The 13,494-nt window shown below is 53.9% G+C and overlaps 3 protein-coding genes across 3 annotated transcripts; 2 read left to right on the top strand and 1 right to left on the bottom strand.

The window, feature by feature from the left end:
• Positions 1-971: 971 nt before the first annotated feature.
• On the top strand, positions 972-3,639 carry QC764_109900 (uncharacterized protein; the record flags this gene model as incomplete). The annotated part of the gene is made up of 2 exons (XM_062942258.1): positions 972-2,868; positions 2,934-3,639. The coding sequence occupies 2 exons, from the start codon at positions 972-974 to the stop codon at positions 3,452-3,454; spliced, it is 2,418 nt and encodes an 805-aa protein (XP_062805192.1). The 3' UTR covers positions 3,455-3,639.
• Positions 3,640-5,291: 1,652 nt separating this feature from the next.
• Positions 5,292-9,620, top strand: QC764_109890 (uncharacterized protein). The gene is made up of 2 exons (XM_062942257.1): positions 5,292-6,024; positions 6,101-9,620. Exons 1-2 carry the CDS (start codon positions 5,510-5,512, stop codon positions 9,099-9,101), a joined length of 3,516 nt encoding a protein of 1,171 aa, XP_062805191.1. The 5' UTR covers positions 5,292-5,509; the 3' UTR covers positions 9,102-9,620.
• Positions 9,621-10,857: 1,237 nt separating this feature from the next.
• On the bottom strand, positions 10,858-13,467 carry AMT1_1 (ammonium transporter Amt1; the record flags this gene model as incomplete). The annotated part of the gene is made up of 2 exons (XM_062942256.1): positions 11,530-13,467; positions 10,858-11,471 (listed from the first exon to the last, which is right to left on the bottom strand). Exons 1-2 carry the CDS (start codon positions 12,476-12,478, stop codon positions 10,858-10,860), a joined length of 1,563 nt encoding a protein of 520 aa, XP_062805190.1. The 5' UTR covers positions 12,479-13,467.
• Positions 13,468-13,494: the final 27 nt, after the last annotated feature.

Here is a 13,494-nt window from a genome sequence, read left to right as displayed (position 1 = left end):
TGTGGATAGGGAGTATGATGACCCTGCCAGGGAAGTCCAAGACGACCCGCGGTGGGTTAGCGATACTATAGACGAGGTCCTACTCGGAAGTGGTCTTTCGTGGTGGAATTTCCACGAGGTTCCAGGTCAAACCGACTACATGCGCGATGATTGGGACGACCGCTGAGGTGGCAGCGGAAGGGTAGAGGGCATCGGATGCGAGCTGACGGGGGGGTTCCCAGGGGAGTTTTGTGTTGTATCTGTGTATTGTTTTTATTTCCCTTTTTTTTCCCTGTAGATTTTTATACAACTGGAACGGCTTCTTTGATGTGGATGTGGATACTTGTGTTGTGTGTCACTCTGAGGATGGATGGCCGAGAGACTCCATACTAACAGACTAGCCAGGTACTTGGTCCTTTTGACAACACACCTTTCCTGCAGCCCTTCTCGGTTGATTGGCTGCTGACAAACGACACCGCTGCAGTGGTCTGCAGTGTTCACCGTCTATTGGATCGGATGCCACCGAGCCTTGCTCTCCACCATCCGAACAATTCCCAATCTGGGGCTTTCAAAAGGTAAGGCATCCATCTTTCTTCGTGAAGAAAAATCAAATACTGTATGTATGTCTTGTCCCCCCTCCCTCCCCGTCCTCGTGGCTTGACGGCTTGACGCTTGATTATGCAGCTTGTGTTTCTCCCATACAAATATTGACATCTCGTTGCTAGGAAATGACACGGCTGCCTGGGTACTGTTCTTCATGATGGCCACTCACAGCCTTGCCACCACCACCACCATCATTATCATTATCACTCACACCACCACCGCCAACTTTTGACAGCAGCTCTTCTGAAGAGGGGCTGTTCACAACAATCACTTTTCATCAACCACATCATTTTTACCTTCATTTTTCATCACCTTTTACCAACCACTCCACCTCTCATTCCCACTTATACATCTTCTCTCACACTCATTCATCACCCAACCCTCCAAAAATGCCCGAAGAGCAAAACCCCCCCCTCGAGCTCCGCGGCGGCAGAAGCAGAAGCAACTCAACCCCCTCCGGCTTTTTATCTCGCTTCTTCCGCCCCCATCATCATCATCAACAACAACAACAACAACCTTCCTCCTCCTCACACCACCATCACCGATCTCGCCGCTCCCACCATCAAGACCCCTCCCCCCCACCATCATCATCCTCCCACAACCACCACCCATCTTCCAAACCAAAACATAAATACCCCCCCAACCCCAACCCCTCCACAGACCACGTCTACGACATCCCCCTCAACAAAAAGCCCTCCCCCCGCCACCGCAACCCCTTCTTCCGCCCCCGTCCCCCCAAACCCAAGCACAAAAAATCCCCCTCCAGCAACATCGGCACCCCCCCAGGAAAGAAACGCTCCCTCTCCAAAGCCGGCTCAAGAATCTCCACCTCCACCAAACCAGCCAAAACCCGTCTAACCCTAGACCTCAAACCCCTCCTCGACTCCAACCCCTCCTTCCTCAAGCTCTCCTTCCAGTTCCGGTCTTCTTCCGGTGGGTTGGCAGTCGGCCGAGTAGAGCGGTTCATCCGAGACGAACTCAAGTCTGAGAAACAAGCCGTGGTCAAATTATTCACCTCCTCGGGAAAACAACTAGACACCGGCGCCCAAATCCCGTCTTCACGTGGCAGGTCGTCACGGGTGACGGTTTGGTACCGACTCGTGGATGACAACGACAACAATACCCCCCCAACAACAAAATGGGAGTTTTCCATTTGCATCAACAACACCCAAAAGATGGAACTCAACAAACTCATTGAAGAGGACGGCGCAACGGTGGGGGAGGTGAGGAGACAAATAGCGGGTTACCTTGGGATTAAAGAGCCAAGAAGGATAAGGCTGTACGCCGACGATGGGATGTTTCACGGGTTCCTCCAGGGGGAGGGGTGGGTGTTGCGGGAGTTGGGGAAGAGGTGGCTGACGAGGTATCTGGCGGTTCATGTCCGGCACAGGGAGGGTTGGGTGGAGGTGAGGCTGAAGGGGTGGGGGAATGAGAGGGCGGGAAGGAGGTATGTTGTTCATCCGGGGAGTGGGGAGGGAAAGTGGACTGTGAGGGATTTGAAAGCAAATTTTGTGACGGGGGGGTTGGTTAACGTCACTGAGGGGAGGGGGAGGAGTCGGTTGTCGAGGAAGGGGTTGTTGGGATCGGGGGGGTTGAGGGTGAGGTTTGATGGGAGGAGGGTGGGGGAGACCGAAGGGGTGGTTTGGGGTGGGGTTTACGAGGTTGAGTTTGGGGGGGTGGAAGAAGCAGAAGTTTTTGCTGGGGAGGAGGGGTGGTTGTTGAGGGAGACGGAGATCTGCGATGTTTGTGTTGAGGGGAGGAGGGTGACGGATTTCCCGGTTAGGGTTGTTGCTGGGGGGTGTAAGGGGCATAAGCCGCCGCTTTGCGAGGAGTGTTTGGGGCGGTGGTTGGTGGAGAGTATGGAGGCGGGGAGGTGGAAGAGGCTGAAGTGTCCAGACACGGACTGCTCAGCTATCCTGGGACATCACGATGTCAAGCGGTACGCGACAAGAGAGGTTTTTGAGCGGTATGACCGGTGGTTGCTGAGGGATGCGCTGGAGCAGATGAAGGGGTATGTCCAGTGCGTCACTGTGGGCTGTGAGTATGGTTGTGTGGTTGGGGATCAGGAGGCGTGTCCTACCTTTAACTGCAGGAAGTGCAAGGGCAGCCACTGTATCAAGCACAACGTCTCCCATCCCGAGGAAACATGCAAGCAATACCGAAGGAGACAAAAAGATAAAAAAGAACAGGAGGAAGCCTCGGAAAGGGAAGTGGCCGGGATGACCAAGGATTGCCCCAAATGCGGGAGGAGAGTAAACAAAACGGCTGGGTGTAATCACATAACCTGTAGGTTCTCTTCTCTCTTCAGCCACGAAAATAATAGAAACTGACTGGTATTTTTTTTTCCCCAGGCCACTGCGGTCACGAATGGTGCTATGTCTGCACCGCCTCTTACTTTCACGCCCAGGGCACCGGTCTTCTCCTCTGCCGTCACAACGAAGGCTGCACCGAAGGCCCTCTCCCCGGCGCCGAGCTCTTCAACGATGATGGCACCCTTCGAGATCCAACCGGGCAGCGACTTCCACATCGTCCGTTCTTTCACCGGCCGGTCATTCCTGCCGATATCCCAGGTGCTGCTCCACAGGGTGTGCCTGGCATGCCTGGAGCAGCGTGGCTCTTTCCTCATCTTCAGAGGCGTAACAGGCAGCCTGAACCACCAGTTGCTCCTGCACCCGCTGCCCCGGAGGAGCCACCCGCGCCTGCACCGGAACCCGGAGACAGAGACCCGCCCATGATGACGGGGGCAAATCCGGGGTTGGTGAGGGGAACTCCTCCTCCATGGGCGCCGGGGATGGCCGGAGCGAGGCCGAGGATGAGAGGTACTGGAGCGGAGGCGGCGAGACGAGCAAGGGGGTTGGGCTTTCATGTTTAGTTGAGATGCTGAGAGAGATGCCTGCTTACGACTTCATGAGCTTTACACCACGACCTTTCTTTTCCTTTGTCTGGGCCTTGGAGTTTCGCATTCTACGGATAACGAAACATATATAAGAGACATTCGCGTTCACAGCGGCTGGAGGGGGTTGGGTTATGGTTAGAAGGATTGGGTATATACATACATGGATGGGAATCTGGGTATTTGGCGACTCTCTGGGATTTTACATACCTGCTCTCTATTTATTTTGTGTTTTGATGTCGTCTTTTCTTCCTACTGTCCCCAAACACCGGCATGCAGAAAGCAGTTTTCTCGTCCGATTCTGAGTCAAACCTGCGGCTCTGTGGCAGTGACACAAAAACCAGAGACAATAACAAAAACTCCGTAATCATCTGGATGTGACAAGCTCTTGTACACACCGAGCTTTGATAGCTGTGTGGGTCGGAAGTTCCAAACCACATCCAAAGAAAACAACGTTTCGACGATCAAACTCGTTTACCCGCCCTCGCCTCCAGAGGCTCTTCAGCAACGTGGCCGAGCGGCTGGGTCCGTCCCCGTCCAGGCAGGCCATTGTCAGAGGCCCGAAAGTTTTTTCTTTTTTTCTTTTTTTCTTTTTTTCTTTTTTTCTTTTTTTCTTTTTTCCTCTTTTTTTCCTCTTTTTTTTTTCTTTTTCTTCTTCTTTTTTTTCTTTTCTTTTTTCTCTCTTTTTTCTCTCTTTTGTTTTCTCTTTTTTTTCCTCTTTTTTTCCCTTTTTTTCCTTTTTTTCCTTTTTTTCCTTTTTTTTTTTTTTGGCAGTTGCAGTTGCAGTGGAATTCTTGATGTTGTCATTCTGTCGCACACACACACATCGGTGTCCGTCCTCGCCTGTTTCTCCGAGTCTTTGCATTACCGCCCGTTGAACCGAACACCGCAGGTTTGAACCGGCATTGGGACGAGAGGAGACAAATATTTCTTCTCCGACAGAGTATCACCGGCGCCATGATGGTGCGATGCAAGGCACGGCATAGGTAGGTGATGTCGTGCATCGATGAGGCCAAGCAGGCTGAGTGGTCGGCCGTTTTTTCCCCGCAAAGGAAGGGTCTGATCTGGTCTGTGTTTAGGGCCAAGGGGGAAGGTCTTTGGCTCCGCAGACGCGAAATTGCAGATTCACATTCAGCGTGACGCTGGTGATGGGGGGGGGGTATAAGATGCAGATGTTGACGGCATTCTCTTGAATACCCACGAAGAATTGTTCCGAAGCACCCGAAGAAAAGGATGGGATCATAGGCAGGACGTGGCAGGCTGATGGGCTGGCGGCGGTTAGGAAGGAAGGACCTGGGAAGAAAGGAAGGAAGCACCAGCCTTGAGGCAATCGCGAGTTCATGTCTCATTCGTCAATGCACCGTGTGGAGATTTGGATTTGATATTCCCTGTTTGCTTCATTGGTTGGCTGGATTCATCACGAACTGCTGGCCTTACTCGACGGGATGTCCCCTGAGTTCAGGGAAAAGCCAATAGGTGATGGGAAGGCTTCTCCTTGTTCTTTCTACATCAGTTCCCTTTTATTGAGTATTCTGCAGCGACACAAACCGTACCTGCATCTCGGCTGCGCAGGGTACACGGGGGATAAGAAGATAATGGGGCGGCATTGGCGCCGCGATTGGGGAGCATCGGGGGGAGGGGGGGGACGTGCACCACCTGAGCTGCAAGGAACAAACGCTCTTGCCTGCTTCTGGACCGTGATTGGGGGCGCCCGAGGTGCGTTGTGCCAGGGATCCCGGTCCTGTAGGCGAACGGTTGGCATGGAAGGGGGCCCCACAGCACAGTATAGCGGAAGGGATGTCCCAAAGCAGCCGGGCGCCAATTCGCCAATTTGTGATGCTCCTTTTTCTCACGACCTTTCCTCGCTGTCACTTCCAGTCCCCTCGACATTTCCCAGTTAATTGCGACTCTCCCCCTAGAGCCAATCCAGGTCAGGCCAAGCCAAGCATGAAGATTGGACCCCCCCAAGTGCCGATTCTCTAGTCGAATCCGCCGTTGCACTCTTGCGTTGCAAATCGATTCCAAACTCATCTTATGTATACCACCATGGCTGCTCCCAACGCACATCGCTTCTCCTTTGAAGAAGGGGGTCACACACCAACTACCTTCTCCCACCCTCCCCCTCAGTCACCCGAGCCTGAGCGTCACGAGCATAGGCGGCTCTCTGACACGTCAAGTGCTTCATCCAGAGTCCAGTCACCACGCTCGGCCATCTCGCCTCCTGGACCGAGCGAGACATCGGACCAACAGCTACCCAAGCAGCCACTCCCAAGTCCTCGCGGCGGCCGGTCCCTCAGCTTGGCCCAGATAGCCGGCCCCATCAAGAGGAAGCCTCTGTCCCTGACGGCCTCGCCTTTGGCCACTCGGTACTCGTCCCCGCGTCTGCCCGAGCTCTATGAGGACCTCCAACGCCCGGAGCAGAGGTTCGCCAGGTCCGTCTCGCTCGACAGCCCAACGCTGTATGAGTTTCCAGGCCAGAGCAATCTCCTAGCATCCAGCTCGCTGCGGGTTGTGGAACGCGCCCCAAGCCTGGACAGCAGCCGCCACCTGTATGTCGTGACTCGTCGTCACCTTATTCCGGGTAAAGTGGTGGCAATATGGAACTGACCAGGTTTTCTCTCACAGATCATCTCCTGCCGCCCAAGAGGACGGCGCGGAAGAAGACGTACAGCTACGAAACATTGTTGAAAGGAACCCTGCCGCCTCTCAAACACCACACGCACACGAACCAAACGGCCGCCTTAGCGCTAGGACGGTCAGTGTAGCCAGTCAGGAATCAGATTACGACCGGTTCGAATACACCCACCTCTACTCTCCGGGTCCGGAGCAAGAGGCCGAGGGCAAACCCGCCACACACGTTAATACCAACACCAAGACCATGTCCTTCATCTCACGAAAACAACCACCACCACACCTGGACCTCGGATCACCCATTGAAAGTGTGCCAGAGTCACCCGTCAGGACTGCCAGAGACAGTAATCTTAACAAGCCGCTACCGAAATCGCCAGCGTCCTCTAAGCTTGGTGCCTTCTTCGGCTGGGCCGCTTCACCGTCACGCTCCTCGGTAACAGAGTTCTCGGACGACAGAGCATTGTCACCCGCCTCTCAGAATCCAGTGACTGTCGTGACAGAGTCTGAGCCTTATGACGTCCCACTGTCACCAAAGAGCCCATCCGCCTACTCCAATGACGACCTACACAGCCCCGCCATACAGTATTGTGAATCTTACCTACAAACACCCGCAGACAGCACGACATCGCTGGTTCAGATCGAAGAGATGGAAGACGAGTTGAAGGCCATCGGCGCCGAACTGGCCGCGTCCATTCGGCGAGAGATGGATCTGGAGGACCTCGTTGACAGGATGCAGGAGCAGGTCAACAGTGCCCAGGTGCCGGGCAGAAGAACGAGCGACTATTTCTCAGACTCTGGCTACAGCTCGGCCAGGTTTAGCGAATATGACCACGCCAAGGAAGAGGTGTCGCAAGTACAGCGCAGGGCCGAACAGGAGAGAGCCCAGCTCAGACTGGAGCTCACCACCAAGCTCCAAGAGGAGCGCACCATGCGACGGCTGTTGGATCAGCAAATACAGGAATTGCAACAAAAGGCATCCGAGGTTGATGTCGCCCAGCTGGGCAATACTGAGGCGAGCGACAGGGTCAAGGAGCTGGAGGCTACATGCGAGGATTTGACTCGTCGGCTTGCCGAGGAGAAGGAGTCCAAGAGCAACTTTGAGGACCTGCTTGCGGCGCTCAAGAGCGAGCTTCAAACGGCGTCAAACGAGCGGGACAACCTACGCGATGAAATCGTTCCTCAGTTGCGCATGCGTGTCGAGGGGTTGGAGGCCGAGGCTGCCGAAAACGCCAGACTTGCCTACGACACGTCCAAGATGCAGCAAGAGATTGAGTCCCTTCGGTCACGGGATGCCGACACTTCCAGACTGCAGCAGGAGATTGAGATTCTCAGGTCGCAAACTGCCGATGCTTCTCAGATGCGGCGGGAGATTGAGGCTCTCCGGTCACTCAACTCGGAAACCTCCAAAATGCAGCAGGAGCTCGAGGCTCTGCGGTCCCAAAATGCCGAGCTCAAGCAGACCGGCACTCGCATGTCTATGGCCCTGTCAAGGTCGGCATCGGTCACTGCCGGGTCTCTCAAGAACAAGAACCGCCCCATGTCTCTCTCCCGGTCCAACAGCACGCGACCTGGTCCTGCGTCTACCGAGCCAAGAGAGGTCCTTGCCGACAGGTTGAAGGACGTCGAGGCTCAGCGTGATGCGCTGCACAGTGCGCTCAGGAGCTTGCTTGAAAGACAGGAGCTCCAGAACCGCGAGAACGCCAAACGGATTCGCCAGCTGGAAATGGAACGGGACCGGTTGCTCACGGCTTCCCCCAAGAAGGCTGGCTATGAAAGAGACGTCTCGAACCTTCGCGAGGAGATTAATGTGCTGCGTCGCCGGGCAGAAGAGGCTATCGAGCAAAAGTGGCAGGTGGAAAAGGGGCTGGGTGGGCTCAAGATGGATCTCGACCGCGCCGAAGAGGAAATCGCCACGCTTCGGATCTTGCTGAAGGAGAATGACATCTTGGTTCCGGAATCTCTGCTCCGTGCCAGCGGCAGCCACGAGGAGCGAGTCGCGCCTGTCACGTCGGCTTCTCTTGAAAAGGCGTATAAGGACCTGCAAGATGCGTATGCCGAGGCGTTGGAGAGAATCAAGCAGCTGGAGGAGTCGGCCGGCTCGGATGAAAGGATGCAGCTTGCTATTCAGAGGCTGGAGCAGTCGCTTTCGACGGCCGTGTTGGAGCGTGAGGATGCCCGCTCGGAGGCGAGCTCTTTCAAGACTCGGCTCGAGAATATGCAAGCCTCGGAAAGGCAGCAGTTTGCCGTGGAGCAGGATCTTGCTGATCAGCTGCAAGAGTCTGCCCGTCGGGTGGAGGAGCTTGCCCTGCAGGTGCGCTCCCAGCTTGATGTCAATGCTGCTCTGCGCTCCCGTTTGGCCACCACCATTGCCCGTGGTGAGGCTGAGCAGAGACTGAGCACCGAGCGCATTGCCGGCATGCAAAGCCGCCTTCGTGCGCTCGAGGAGCAGGTCGTCCACGCCCAGACGGGCGCTGAAGAGCGGGTGGCCCGCCACGAGGAAGAGCTGGCCATGCTCAAGGACGCCCACAGCCACCAGCTCCAGCGCATTCGCGACAATGCTGGCATTCTCCGCAGCCCACGACACTTTCCCTCCAAGTCGCCGCTGTCGCCCATGTTTAGCCTCCGCAGCGTGTCCTCGCCCAACAACCTCAAGTCACCCCGCATGTCGACGCCTCTTCTCTCGCCTTATGGCACCGCCCGGCCAGACATCAGGCGGTCTGCCAACTCGCTGGATGGCAGCGACGGCACCATGACGCAGCAGGTTGAGGTGCTCAAGGGGCGCGTGGCCGAGCTGGAGGGTGCCCTTGCTGCGGCGGATGCCGAGATGCAAGAGGTTGTGGGGAGGATGAACATTGCGCAGATTGAGGTGATGAACCTGCAGGAGCAGAGGGAGGAGGCGGTGAGGGAGACGAGGAGGCTGCAGAGGGTGATTGAAGAGGAGAGGATGAGGGTTTTTGAGGAGAGGTTTAGGGGGTTGTCTACCGAGGTGAGGTGAGCCCCCTGACCACGCCCTAATGGTTTGAACGAGGACATACACACACACACACACACAACATGTTGGATTGTGTTATGGTTTTTTTGTTGGTGTTTTTTTTTGGAAGCCATGTTTGGATGAATGCATTTGCCATTGCAGGGATTTTTGCAATTGGAAAACGGCGCAACACCACGCTTTTTTGGAGCATGTCCCTTTTCTGCTTTGAAAGCATAGGTAAGGGGACAGGAGGTTGTCTTTTGGATTATTATTGAAGCCAATTTTTTTTCTTTTTCTGTTTCTGGCATTCTTGATGGACATACCCTGGGTTTTTTTTGCAAGGGGGTTTTGGGGTTTATTGTTCTTGTATACTTGCTCCTTTTGGGGAGGGTTGTTGTTCGATTCTCGGTGCCATTTTTATTGGGGTAGAGTGGATTGGATTTGGTTATTATAGGAGGGAAGAAGGGGGTTAAATAACATAGTGTATACTGTATTACCATTTGGGTTAGTTGTTGTTGGGTGGATGGGTGGAATGGGATTGGGCAAAATGAGAAGGGGGGGAGGGGAGAGGAGACTATGTACAAATTCAGTTGGTGTTATGTTGTATGTGTACTCTTTGTAGGGGGGTGGATGTGTGGGGAGAAAAGGGGGTTAGCTAAAAGGGGGGGGGGTGGAGGATAGGAATTGAATTTGGTTGTATTATTTTTGGAGTTGTGTGTGAAATTGTGTTTGTGTTGGGTTGGATTGGGGATTGAGATTGAGACTGGTGACCGGTTTGATGGTGGATGATGACTGGCAAGACAGCTCACAGCAATGGGTTGAAACTGTGCTACATATATGACCGGCCAGTTTTGATCAGGGAAGTGGAGAGGAAGGGGGGGGGTGGAGAGAGCCGCCGGAGACAGCAGTCATTTTTTTTTTTTTTTGCTGACGTCCACACTTGGGTGGGACAAAGACTTTCTTCGGCTGTCTGCTGCTGCGTACCTATATAAACCCCTAACCATCCATCACCCACTTGCCTTTTATTTTCATCGTTTCGACTCTGACAACTTGGTACATTCACCTTCCATTTTCATTCGTATTTTTCCTCGTTTATCGTTGATTGTCAACTGGCAAGATCTTACCTGGGGTTGGTCTCTGTCATGAGGAACCCCGGGGTATGGCGAGCAAGCTGCTCAGGCAGGCAGGTCAGCTGTTCGTCGGCGAAAGTTCACCTGGGGTTGGCCTCTGCCACAAGGGACCCCGGGTGTTCTCAGCTAGCAGGTGAGAGCTGCTTGTGCGATGAGGCGGAAAGAGCTTCCTCGCGTTCCTGGCAACAGAAGGGAGGTGGCATGCTTCCGGGTGGTTGGCGGGCCCTCATTCTGACACAGGGGCTCAAGGAAGAAAGGTACCTAGAGACGGAATAGATTCCGAAATGCAATATCAAGATGAAGATAATTATGCTATGTTCTTTATTGCCTTTGATCCTCAACTCTGCTAAATAATACACATGAGTTCCATCAATCCATCATGATCCATCTCCCTATACATCAAAAACATCCATCGCTTTGTTTTCCCAAAATTCCAACCAGTGAGATGCCCAAACTCCTGCTTCCCTACCGAGGTATATATATATATATATATATATATATATATGTGTGTGTGTGTGTGTGTGTGTGTGTGTAACATAGAAGATATAGAAGACACCAGAAAGAAACCGGTCTAGATCGCACAACAAAACAAGTGCTCCTCTCCCCGTCAAGGATTGATATCCAAAAAGTCCTCAACCGTCAACCCACAACTATTGAGCATGATCAGCCGACCCTTGTCCATACATCCTGTGGTTCGTCAACGGCATGCTCATGTTCACAATCTTCTCCCTCGGCATCCCGCTCGAGATAGCAACACCATATCGTCCTTGCCCTTGGTGAATAGGCTGCTCAGCGCTGTAAGAGCTCATGTTGTCACCCTCGACGTCATTGAGGACTTCTCTGGTCAGCTCAACATAGTCGTAGGCAAACTCGCCGATTTCGGCGTCATCAATACCGAGGATCTCGCTCTCTTCACTTGCGCGGAGATGGAGCCCAGGGATGAGGTTAAGAATGAAGAGGATAGCACAGGTCAAAACGAAAGAATAGGCACCGCCGGCAAAAGAGTCGGCAAGCTGAATAGGGAGCTGGATCCAATTGTGATCGAGCCAGCCACCCTTGATAGAGGAGACACCGTCGAGGCGGGTGATGGTGTTGGTAGCGAAGAAAGCGGTGCAAATGTTGCCGACGAGACCACCGATGCCGTGAACAGCAAAGATATCGAGAGCGTCGTCAATGCGGAGAAGGAACTTGAGCTTGGTGGCGTAGTTGGCAAAAGAGGCGCCCATGATGCCGCATGGTACGGCAGCCCAGACTGGGACGTAACCTGTTGATGTTGTTAGCCACAACTTCACAAAAAGGTGAGGTGGGTAAAGGGGACCTACCAGAACCAGGCGTAATAGCCACCAACCCAGCCACAACCCCCGAGCAAAATCCAACCGTCGACCACTTCCTCTCCAGCCTGTAATCCAACACACACCACGTAATCCCACCCACACAAGCGCTCAAGTTGGTCACCACGGCCGCCATAATAGCCCTCATGTTCGCGGCCAGCGCAGACCCAGCATTGAAACCAAACCACCCAACCCACAGGAAAACTGTTCCAATGACAATATGCGTCACATTGTGCGGCCGGTAGTTCAACTCGTGGGTGCCATGACCCCTCCTCTTTCCAAGCATCATACTATACGCCAAAGCGGCCGCTCCAGAGGCAATATGAACCGGTGTCCCACCTGCAAAGTCCAACCCACCCATTTTGTTGGACCAGCCCGATGGATTCCAAGTCCAGCAAGCAACGGCATCATACACAACAGTGAGCCATAAAAACATGAAGATAACACATGGAAGCATCCTCCCGCGCTCTGCTACGGCTCCGGTGGCCAGGGCGATGGTAATAGCCGAGAACATGCCTTGGTAAACAGCAAAAAGCAAATCGGGGATGCGGCTCGAGGCAACGGAGGGATGGGCGAGGACGTTTCGGAAGCCAAAGTTGGAGAGGTCCCCAATGAAGGGGCCAGCGGAATGTGAAAAGGTGAGAGAGTAGCCCCAAAAGAACCACTGAAAGGTTGACACGGCCGCGGCCATGACTGAGAGCCAGATGAGGGAGAGTGCCGACTTTCGGCGTGCGAGACCGGAATAGAAGAAGCCAACGCCGGGAATCATGAGCAAGACGAAGGCTGTGGACATGATCATGAAGGAGATGTCGCCGGCTTGGTACCAGACATTGAGGTCTTCGACGAGGGCATCGCCTCCTGCTGGGTCAGTTCCTGTGAAGGGTTCGAGTGGGATGTATGGTAGGTTGGAGAGTTCTTGGTTGTTGGTATTAGCGGCCATTTTGAAGGTGTGTGGACTTGGCCGTCCAGGAGGTTATTTTGCTGCCTTCAGTCGTGTATGGTGAGGTGGTGTACAAGTGTATAAGTGGTCGTCTGTGAGGTGCAGATATTGTCGGATGTGCCGGATAGAACAAGAGTAAACGAGAGACAGAGAAGAACGAAGGGACGGGAGGAATGTCTTCCACACCCAATAATAGATAGTATGCCTGGAGGCGAAAAACTTGATCTTCCCAGAAGAAAGTGATGAGCGGCAGCAGGCTAGCAATGGTTTGCAGAAGGCCTGGTACTTTTTCTGGAAAGAAGCAATTCGCGGGGGACCAATCAGCTTTGACACCGACAGGGTGTCTTGGCTTATCGGGGGAGACAAGCCACACGGGTGAGCTACTGCACGGGAAGAGAAGGGAGTGGGATGGAAAGCGAACGGAAGTCAGGCGAGAAGCATCGCCGGCGTCCTTGGGGGCTCGAGCATGTTTATGATCATAAGGCATGGGTTCCCACTTGGCTCCCGCGGGCCTCGGAGAGCAACGGGAGCATGAGCACAATCTCTCTTCGGGACCTTGAAGATCCATACCTGGGCTCTGAGTAAGGCAAGTAAGTGCTTTTTTGCGGACGCTGAAGATGGGTCGCACAAGACATGTCTTGACCAGGAGCCTCCGGACAGAGCCAAGTCTGCGATGCTGCTCTGGAAATTTGAAGGGGAGGGGGGAGACCGAAGATAGAGACCAATATGTCACCCTCCTTCTTCAGGTTGTTGTTCTTTGATCATTGCCTCCGAGGAGAACACTTCCTAAGTTCCTCTCGGATCCCACCAGCTCGGCGTTGGTTGCGAGTTCGGGGGCGTTTGGACCCATTGTGAAGCAGAAAAAGCAAGCGTCGCATATGACGAGAACGAGCGTTGATGCCTTCCTAGCTCGAGGTTGGAGGGAGAGTGGTGGCTGTGAGAGACAACCCTTGCTCCCCTGCAAAGCAAGTGACGTTTGAGTGAGGGTGACATTGGAGTGGACCGAGAAAGGGAGC

Source organism: Podospora pseudoanserina, chromosome 1, assembly GCF_035222485.1.
Source record: "Podospora pseudoanserina strain CBS 124.78 chromosome 1, whole genome shotgun sequence".
NCBI lineage: Eukaryota > Fungi > Ascomycota > Sordariomycetes > Sordariales > Podosporaceae > Podospora > Podospora pseudoanserina.
Note: the sequence above shows the minus strand (reverse complement) of the source record. Positions and strands in the feature narration are given on the sequence as shown.

Bases quoted from the DNA above. Each gene is read 5' to 3' on its own strand.
- QC764_109890 (XM_062942257.1), top strand. From the start codon at position 5,510: ATGTATACCACCATGGCTGCTCCCAACGCACATCGCTTCTCCTTTGAA. The intron at 6,025-6,100 runs GTATGTCGTGAC...TTTCTCTCACAG, and splicing joins CTGGACAGCAGCCGCCACCT to ATCATCTCCTGCCGCCCAAG.